General features: G+C 40.9%; 1 protein-coding gene across 2 annotated transcripts in view; it reads right to left on the reverse strand.

Annotated features, from left to right (window-relative positions):
- NPHP3 (nephrocystin 3) overlaps positions 1-9,495 on the reverse strand; it is a 31,020-nt gene extending 21,525 nt beyond the window's left edge. Inside the window, exons 1-7 of one of the 2 annotated variants that reach the window (XM_065629797.1) lie at positions 8,846-9,495; positions 7,965-8,090; positions 6,553-6,703; positions 4,886-5,038; positions 3,406-3,539; positions 2,522-2,682; positions 417-564 (exon numbers count right to left, since the gene is read on the reverse strand). In XM_065629797.1, the coding sequence (XP_065485869.1) occupies positions 417-564; positions 2,522-2,682; positions 3,406-3,539; positions 4,886-5,038; positions 6,553-6,703; positions 7,965-8,090; positions 8,846-9,193 (1,221 nt within the window). In that variant the 5' untranslated portion in view covers positions 9,194-9,495. Of the gene's footprint in view, positions 1-416; positions 565-2,521; positions 2,683-3,405; positions 3,540-4,885; positions 5,042-6,552; positions 6,704-7,964; positions 8,091-8,845 lie in introns of both variants that reach the window. The other variant, XM_065629796.1, reaches the window with a different exon arrangement.
- Between the last annotated feature and the right edge of the window lie 382 nt (positions 9,496-9,877).

The raw sequence follows: 9,877 nt of genomic DNA on the forward strand, positions 1-9,877 counted from the left end.
CCCTGCCAATAGCAAAGGAGCTTGAACTAGGTGATCTTTAAGGTCCTTTCCAACCCAAACCATTCTATGATTCATTCTATGATCTATTTTCAGATGGCAGGAATTCCTCTGGAGGTACACTTCTTTCTCCTCAGTGGCTACAGAAGTACCTCAGATAAATAACTTTGCCATTTAAATGACTAAACACAGGTGAGAAATTCTATCCTTATAAAACAGGGATTTTTTTTTCTATGAAGATGTAGTGACTTTTTTTCTCCTCTGCTAATTAAAATTTCGTAACATTCATCAATTTCAGCTTCATCAATCTCCTTGTATAATGAGCAATGAGTGTAATGCAATTTCTCCTAAAATCTGGGACTGCTAGCACTTGATGTTGTTTATAGCAGGGAAATTCAACACTCTTTAAAATGCCATACCTTTGCTTTGTTCACGGAAGAAATCTGCTCAATTAGCTGTTGCACTGAGACGGAACTGATTCTGCCATCCTCCTTTCTGTGGTAAATTAGCCGGGGTTTTTCTTCTGGATTTCTCAAAAAGGCTTCTTCGCAGTCCTCCAACAAACAACTAGATTGGAAATCAGCATTCTTGTGCTATATTACACTGCTGTAGTAAACAGTTCAATCAACATGAGCTCCAAAGCTGGGTTTCACTGCAAAATCTAATTCAAAAGTCATATCTATTTACAACAAAGGGCAGGAAAATACTTCAGCAGAGAATTTAAGATAAACTCTGAAGCAAGGAAAAGGGAAGAGAGAAATTTATGCTACTCATACCAAACACATTTAAGTCATTTATTAATATCTATGATTACTGCTTTGTAAATTAAAAGCTGATCTTCCTGTCATACCAAAAGGCAGAGTGAAAGGCAATTGCCATGCATGGAAAGAACATGGATTCTCACAGAATTAATAAGCATTATACGCATGCTCTGCTATCACTTATTTGAAGGCTCTGTTCTATTCCTCGACCTTTTTAGGAAAATTCCTTTAGTACTTGTAGGAGAGTCTTTCAATTTATAGGGCTTGAAATATACACCTCTAAACTCAAAAGCACTTTGTATTTATACATGTGAATGATATCTATGGATATCATTCCCAAAAATCTACTGCTGTTCCACAGAAAGAACTATACAACTCTGGGATGCTGAAAACAGCACATAGGATCTCTGAAATATTATGTTCTTTATATGAGCACTACAATTTTAATCACAGTCTATCTAAAAGAAACTCTCTAAGTGAACACTGTGGGGAGGAACACTCCTTTGTGGTGGTGTTTTTTCATTTGCTTGTTTTGGTTTGTTTGTGTTTTGTGCACGTGTGGTTTGGTTTCGGGTTGGTTTTGGTTTTGTATTTATTTCTTAAACACTTGTGACCCACATACATACAACTGGGTTATTTAGCAACAGTATCCCCTCGGAGTACCAATATACCCTCAGCAGCTGACATTATCTTTCCAAGAGCATAAATGTATGGCAGCTCTAGTCTTATCCCTCTATGGAAACGAATCGACATCTTCTGTGGTACTCGGCTGTTCCCTGAAGCACTCCACTGTTGTAAATCCTAGCTACTAGTTTCTTAAATCAGCATTTAATCCTCTGCAGACAGATGTTTTATTTACAGAAACAGCAGGTCTAGCTAACACAAAAGCTCTAAAAATACAAAAGTATTTGAAATCCCTGGAGTTCAAAATCTACCCCTAATATGAAACTTAATGCATACCAGTATATTCAGATTTTTGCATTCATACAGATGTTTTGGAATGACCACTCTGTGATCCTTAATATTAATTTTTCTAATCCCTTTTTCTCTCTTCTTCAACAAAGGGACACTCCTCCCTCCTCCAAATATCAAAACCAAACTCTGCCCAAAATTCCCAAATGCATAACAGGAAGAGTCCTAACACAATTCTAAAAGTATCCCTAGTTTGGTGTTTGTCATTTGGTAAGTCATGTTTCTTCTTCTAGAGGATCAGGAAATTACTCATTGAACAAACAGAACACATTGCATCACTATTTGTCATAAAACATCATGACTTCAGTACATTAAGCTGTAGAAAGTTAGCATAACGTTCCACACAGGAGAGCCATGAAATCAGTCCTAAAAATAGCCAAAGATAGAAATTAATGTGACAGAATAAAATCAAAATACCAGACAGATGTAAGGCTAGATAAGCAAACGAAAAACACTGTGGACATTCATGCCAGGCATCTAGAATTCCTAAGACTCCATAAATACCCATGACAGAGAGCTGCTCTTGGAAAGCAAAACATTTCTGTATTAGGAAGACATCTTTCTGTCTGTATTTGAAGAGAATCTGTAGCTACAAGAAAAAGGAAATGATACAAAGCTGATATATTCTTTTAACTGCCTGCACTAGCAAACCTAAAGTTCGAAGGAGTATCACTTAGAAGACACTAGCTTAGGAGATGTACCAAGCAAAGCATCACATACATTTTAATGTGCTATGCATTCAGCATGAATTACCGGTTTCCATTTGCTTAACTAGTTTGAAAAATACTTACCTTGGCAAAGTTAAATGCAGGAGCAAAATGACTAATGAACTTTTTTCAATTTCCCATTTTCTTACATCCTTAAGAGGCCTTTCATTTTCTGCTGAAAAATTAACAACTTGAAAGAAGTACCCCATTGTTTCACAGACTCTCTGAAGTTTTGGTGAGTAGTTCTGAAAGCAAATTTTAATAACGGTGCTTTACTACTAGATAGGCACAGCATTAAGGACTTACTAGATCAATCTCAGTTTCTTTTCTCTAGGCGGTTTCTTCCCCTGAAGTCCTTGACAATACTTTCACTAATTTCACTGAAATCAGGCTACACCTACTAGAGAGGTACTAGTAGTAGGTACCACAGAAAGTGCAGAGGAGGGTGATGAAGCTGGTGAGGGGCCTGGAGAACAAGTCTGATGAGGAGTGGCTGACGGAACTGGGGCTGTTTAGCCTGGAGAAAGGGGCTGAGGGGAGACCTTATCGCTCTCTACAACTACCTGAAAAGAGGTTGTAGCATGGAAGGTGTTGGTCTCTTCTCCCAAGTAGCAAGAGATAGGACAAGAGGAAATGGCTTCAAGTTGCACCACGGGAGGTTTAGATTGGATATTAGGAAAAAATTCTTCACAGAAAGGGTTGTCAGGCATTTGAACAGGCTGCCCAGGGAAGTGGTGGAGTCACCACCCCTGGAGGTGTTTAAAGGTGTTTAGACGAGGTTCTTAGGGACATGGTTTAGTGCTAGAGTTAAGTTATGGTTGGACTCGATGATCCTGAAGGTCTCTTCCAACTGAAATGATTCTATGATTCTACTAAAGCTTTGAAGAAATAATAGACAAATTTCTGAGTAAATATAACAGTGGAAACAAAACAGCATCTAAGTCAGCATAAGTTTGAGAGGTACTCACTCTAATGAAGATGTCCACTTCTGGTTGAGTCTCATCAGTACTAATAATAAAACATCTTACTGTGCAACTCCACAGAGAGTGGGAAAACAGAGGAGTAACCTGTAATAAACTGGCAACAGCAGCATCCCAATCATCTGCCAATGAAAAAAAAAAAGCCAGTCTAGAGATCTTCACAACTGATCACACTACATAACAGATAAGTCATCACCTCTTAACTTTATGAATACTACATTTTATTTAAACTGGTAGTAACATTTTTACACTAATTTTATGAATTTGAATTTAGAGAAGCCTTATCATCTGATAATGTCATATAACTAATAATGTGGCAAAACAACATTAAATATATTCATATTATCATTACAATGATATTTCCTTTAAATAGGATTGATTAAAGGTATCCACAAAATCAACCTGATAGTTGTTAAAATAAGTAAAAATATGCAGCAATAATAAAATCATTCATAATAGTCCATTATTTTTTTCCCTCCAGATCTACGTGCATTTCAATTAGACCATGAGAATAAACGACAGAGAAACACTATGGGGACTTCCTCTTCTTGAGATAAAATCCATTGCTTTCTGTAGTACTGTATGTCAATTCCCTATAGAAGCAATGAATTTTAAAGCTTTCCTAGGTTCTTCATTTTGTGGCAGGTCATTCTTTCAAGATAGGAAAAGGTTCTCCTTTCAGTACCACAATGGATGATGAAAGGCTTAGTGGATGAACCTGGAATCATTACAGAGCAGACCCTGCCCCCGCACTTTGCAGGCACAGGCTTCTGAATCAGAGCCTGAAGGATCAGAGAAAAAAGGACGATACTGCCAGCAAAGTCAAGTATATGCAGAAGGGGTTCCAGTGCTAGGACAACAGTGAGGGAAACCAGAACACCAGAAGACAATTTACAAGAGGTCATTTGGGAAACAAAGTTCACAAGCAACAAATATTGATAAGAAATTATCCACCACTGATTCACATAACAATGCATACACCCTGGTCTTGCAATCAGATTTCCATAAATGCCCCCTAAGTAGAGTCAAAACCCACGCAAATCCAATGAAAAAAACCAGGGATGTAGTTTATTCTAATATGAATGTAACATTCATATTCAGGAAGTAGAGACTTTGAATATAAATGGTAAAAAGAAAGCCAGCAGACATTGAAAGAAAGATTACTATCTTCCTTGGTCAACATAAGCAACAAAATGGTATTTGGTTTACTTACAACAAAGTACCATTCACTGCTGTTTGTTAAAATCACTGCTGCACATACCATAGTCACTAAGTATATTAGACATAACTTAGCATGTACAGCTATAGCTCCTTTTATTTTTACAGAGAAGAATTTCAAATAACTCTTCAGCCGAATAACCCCAGAATGGACAGAAAAGGAGATAAGGAAGAACAAAATTACTTAAGAATGGATAGAAAAACAACATAGACACCTATAATCCCAGCAAAACAAACCACCATTACTTACCCCTGTTTATATTTGCAAATGGTCCCTCAACGTCTATGGAGCTATGAGCAAATTCAGGCCCTCTGAATGACTGCTGAAGTTGCATCATACTACCCATGGATGGCTCACTTCCCAAAGCTCCTCCATTCCAGTATTCAGATTGTGCCCCAGTAGCTACTAATTGGAAAACAACAATAAAAAAATCCTCTTCATTGTCACTGAAAAAGATAAATTGTTTAGTCTTAAATACTCCAGCTGAAACCTACTCCCATTTGCCACTGAACATGATTTTTTCTCCTTTAGAAGACTTGCTTACACCTTTGTGTCCTGTAGTTCTACATGGGAACTTGTCCAAAGTTAATGAGAAGCCACGCTGCTAAAGATGAAGTTATTTGTTAATATTTGTTATTATATGGATTGCTTACATCTGTTGGGTTCAAATGTTGACTAGCATTACAAATCAGAAAAACAGTTCACAGTATTGCTCCAGTCATTTGTGCACATGATAAAATCAGTAACTTTTGTTCAGGAATGTTCCAGCACTGAAAAAGCACGAAGTGGTTCTAAGTCAGGATTGGAATACATTTTCTGTGCTGTGTGGAAGTGCTTTCACAGTTATCTCTTCGTAAGATGCTTGTATTACACTTCTGCCAATCAATATACAACTTTCAAGACATTAGATAAATCTTTTGTGGAGAAAATCAGGAAATTGAAAAATACTTAGAAAAACGTAAGAAGGGAAGTAGGAATTCAAAAATTAATTTAACGCAAAAGACAGAAAAAATATATAAAAGAAAACAAGACTATCTGTACCACTAAAGTTCATCAAACACATAACTACTACGCAGAAAGCCAATCAGTGCATTTTGAAACATTCCTGCTTTTAAAGATTGTGTATGTATATTCCTGCCAAGATGTGACTGTTGATGTAACTCAATAAGCAAAACAAAGGTTAAGTGACAGCACCTGCATGCAGTTTCTCCTTAGTGGTGCAAGAAGCAATGGTGGCCATCCTTAAGAGTGTTAAGGTGCTAGTGTTAAGGTGCTGTGTGCTGCAACTTTTGCTCGATTTTGAATCAGAGGAGTGATCATATAGGTATCTGAATCCTTCTCATGTTGTCAAATACCTCTTACAGCACACACAAGGTTTTGCCTTCTATGACATTATGTTTTCTAGGGCTTCCCTTTCAAAAAATTATTCAATAAAATGACTCTTCTGTTCAGATCATGTTTGTTAAATATCTAACTCTGCTATTCTGTAAAGTCCAGCAGCTGAGACTGGCATACTTCATGATCCATAGACAGTAAGTCTACCTAAGATTCCCTCTAGTTTCGGGTGTGCATTTTGGATTGTTTGGAACACGATCTTTTCAGATCTAGAATCAGAAAACTCAGAAAATACTAGAAAACTCGGAATTGTTCATGGAACAATTTTTTAAAAATGTACAAGTCACACTGTCTAGACAGTCCTCTGTTTTCTTCGTCTATTCATTCATAAGACCAGAAACGTGGGGTTCCCACAATCTAAACCAAGCTTGAAAAGTCAGCTGCTTTTACCCTTTAAACTACTTTGTTGCTTTTCACTTGGATTAATAAAACTTTTTTCAAAAGAACATAAACATATGTATTATGCTTTACTATTCAGAGACTTCAGTCATGTCCCAATACAAAATGCTGGGGATTCTCACCTGTAACATCTGTACAATTATCATCAGAATCAGACTCTTCAGGATCAAACACTTGGATTCCTTGGGCCTGGAGTCTCTGAAGTTTTGCTTCTAGCTCTCGTTTGGCCCTCAGTAAGTCCTGAATCTCATTTTCTTTAGTTTCTCTAAAAATCTACAAGCAGGAAAGAAAAAGAAAAATAAATATAAACCTTTTAAAATTCAATAGCAGTTCCTGAATTCATGTTATCTGTTTTCAATTGGAAAAATAAGTTTCTAGCATTCAATTAGCAAGCAAAGGCAGGAAAATGTGAACAAGAAGCCATCAGGACCCTATAAATGAGCAGGAAAACGTAGTTTTAAACGATCTAATTTTTAAAATTTTACCATTTTAAACCTTAGCATACTCTTTTGAAAGACAGAAGTCTGCATTAGTTTAGGAAGTTCATTAAAAACTGCAAGTAACTTTCTTCACCTTTTAAAGTTTATTGTCTTCTGAAATCACCACATGTAATAATTTTTTCAAAGTTCCCTTTTATTCTTCCATGTATTTTTTTTTACATTTCCATATAATCTTGTATTTTCTTGTTATTGTTGTGGAAATTTAAATTTCCTAAGACAGAAAGTGATCAAACATCTCCAGCTGTCCTGTTTGTAAAACCTTACCATCACGTGGAGAAGAAAACACGGAGTTAGATTTAAATTCAAAGAGCTGAAATATTCTTCAAGTCTCATTTCCTTAAATAAGGTCAAAACCAATCCTCTTTTTATATATCTGCCAAACATTAACAGCTGTTACAATTAAAGATATCAAGAATCTTGAAAACAGTGAAAAAACTGGATGTTGCCCTGTTTTGGGCAGCAGAACTATCATCATCTGAAGGAAGGGAAAAGCAGAAGCACCAGCTTGGCCTTTCAAGTCATCTCTCCAGAAAGTGAAAAGACTTTTGTCTTTAAGTGGCTAGCATATTTTAGCAGCCAAAAGAGATGTACCAATACACACTTTCCTTTAATGTAAGCTGTAAGTATTAAACATGACGATGCTATATGTAAAATTTATTCAAAAATAATGGAACTCTGTGTTTATACATTCCTTCAGCACGCGTCAGATTACAGCCCACGTTTTCTTTTCACTCTCAAATATGAATGTATTCCTGTGTTCAAATAACGCAGGAATTCAGTTTAAGATGCATCACTGCATACCCTCTTTTTAATATTTAAAAAGTTATTTTCTATTTATTCCTCATAGTTTCAGAGAATTTTGCCTAGGAAAATCTTAAAGGAAACAGACAGCTACAGCTATGATACTCCATTTTTTTTTAAGAAGAGAGATCTTCATGAAGGCTGTTGGAGAAGAGTTCATTGGAGGAATATGACCAAGTGACATCTATTTTTTTTTTGGTCATTTTCCCAGAAAAAGAAAAATCAACCCATACCTTGAATTGCCTTTTGACCTTGTCTCGGTCGTGTTCAAAAGTAGCAGCTCTCTCCATGGCTTGGTATTTAGCTTCTAATGCACTTTCTTTCTCTCTAAGTATTTTCTGGTAAGTTTTCTGAAGTGCCTGAAAACATTTAATATACCATTTCTCCAACTGAAAGTAATCACTGATCATAGAATCATTTTGGTTGGAAGAGACCCTCAGGATCATCAAGTCCAACCATAACCTAACTCTAGCACTAAACCATGTCCCTAAGAACCTCATCTAAACGCCTTTTAAACACCTCCAGGGATGGTGACTCCACCACTTCCCTGGGCAGCCTGTCCCAATGCCTGACAACTCTTTCCATGAAGAATTTTTTCCTAATATCCAATCTAAACCTCCCCTGGTGCAACTTAAGGCCGTTTCCTCTTGTCCTATCACTTGTTACTTGGGAGAAGAGACCAACACCCTCCATGCTACAACCTCCTTTCAGGTAGTTGCAGACAGCGATAAGGTCTCCCCTCAGCCTCCTTTTCTCAGGGCTAAACAGTCCCAGTTCCCTCAACCGCTCCTCATAAGATAAAAGCTTTTAGATTACTTTCCAGGGCTGACTACAGCAACATTATCCCAGCATCCCACATCTCTCCTTACTCTAGCGAAGACAGCTGTGCCTTGTGCCGCTCCCACCCCCAGACCCACACCCTGACAGCTCACCAGGATGGATGGCACTGGGGCACACGCCATTTCCCCACCACCCTTCCTTCTTTTGGAAGGAAAAGCCATCTCAACCACCACCTCCTTGCCACGGCCTTCCTGGGAAGCAGGACGAGCCCTTCGCGGCCTCTCACGTGAAGACCCTGTTGGGTCCTCTCCTCCGAGAGGGTGGCGGGCGCTACCTGGAGCTCAGCGCGCAGCCGCTTGTTCTCCCTGTCCAGTTTGGCCTCCTTCTTCACCATGGAGGCCACCTCATTGTTCTTGCTGACGCGGAAGATCTCGTACTCCTTCTTCAGGCGCTCGTACTCGGCCACGCACTCCAGCTCCTGCACCGACGCCGTCGACTTGAAGCTGGCCCCGATGAGGCCGCCGGGCCGGGAGGCCCCGACGCGCCGCAAGGAGCCGCGCAGCAGCCGGGCCTTGGGCTTCACCTCCACCGGGATCTCGCAGGCCTCGCCGCCGCCGTACGTGTCCTCGATCACCTCCCCGACCCCGCCCGCCGGGCTCACCAGGGACGACGCCGTCCCCATGGCCGGGGGACGCCGCAGCCAAGGGAGGAGGGGGGCTAACACCGAGGGGAGGGAGCGGTGCCTCCGCCGGGCCCTGACGGCAGGGACATGCCCAAGGCGCAGCGCTCCCGAAGGCGGCTGCTCCCCGCCCCGGTCAGCGCCTCTCACCGCCCGGCCAAGGCGCCGGCTCCTCCGAGCCCGTGGGCCATGGTCCGCTTCTTGCGGCAGCCGGACGAGGAAGGGAGGGCGGGAGGAAGCCGCCCCCGCGGCCGCCTCCCTCCCTCTCCCCCTCCCGCCCCGTCCCCCGGCGGCTCCCGCCCGGGAAGCGCTGCTGGGGCGGCCCGGGAGGGGGAGCACGACCCGGCCCTGAGGGCCGGGGAAAGGCGGAGCGGGAGGGGCCTGGCGGCGGCCGAAAAGCGGGAATCTGCTCCTCTGAGGAAAAGCGAGTTTCTTCTTTTTAGGTTTTTGATTTTTTAAAAACATGGGGAGAACCTGAGGGCACGGCAAACCCTCCCGTTCCGATTGGCATCATCTCAGCGTGCGCTGGGGAAGCCTCAGCCCCTCCTGACTCTGCCACCTGGCTGGGCACAATCAACCAAAAAAGTGTCCATTTTCTCCTCTGAAAGCAGCGCCTGACAGGGTTCGTCACCTGCCCCGAAGCCCACAGGCTGTGCCTGACCCCGGGCTGGTCCACACCTTCTTCTC

The sequence above is a fragment of the Caloenas nicobarica genome, chromosome 2 (genome assembly GCF_036013445.1).
Source record: "Caloenas nicobarica isolate bCalNic1 chromosome 2, bCalNic1.hap1, whole genome shotgun sequence".
In the NCBI taxonomy this organism is placed as follows: domain Eukaryota; kingdom Metazoa; phylum Chordata; class Aves; order Columbiformes; family Columbidae; genus Caloenas; species Caloenas nicobarica.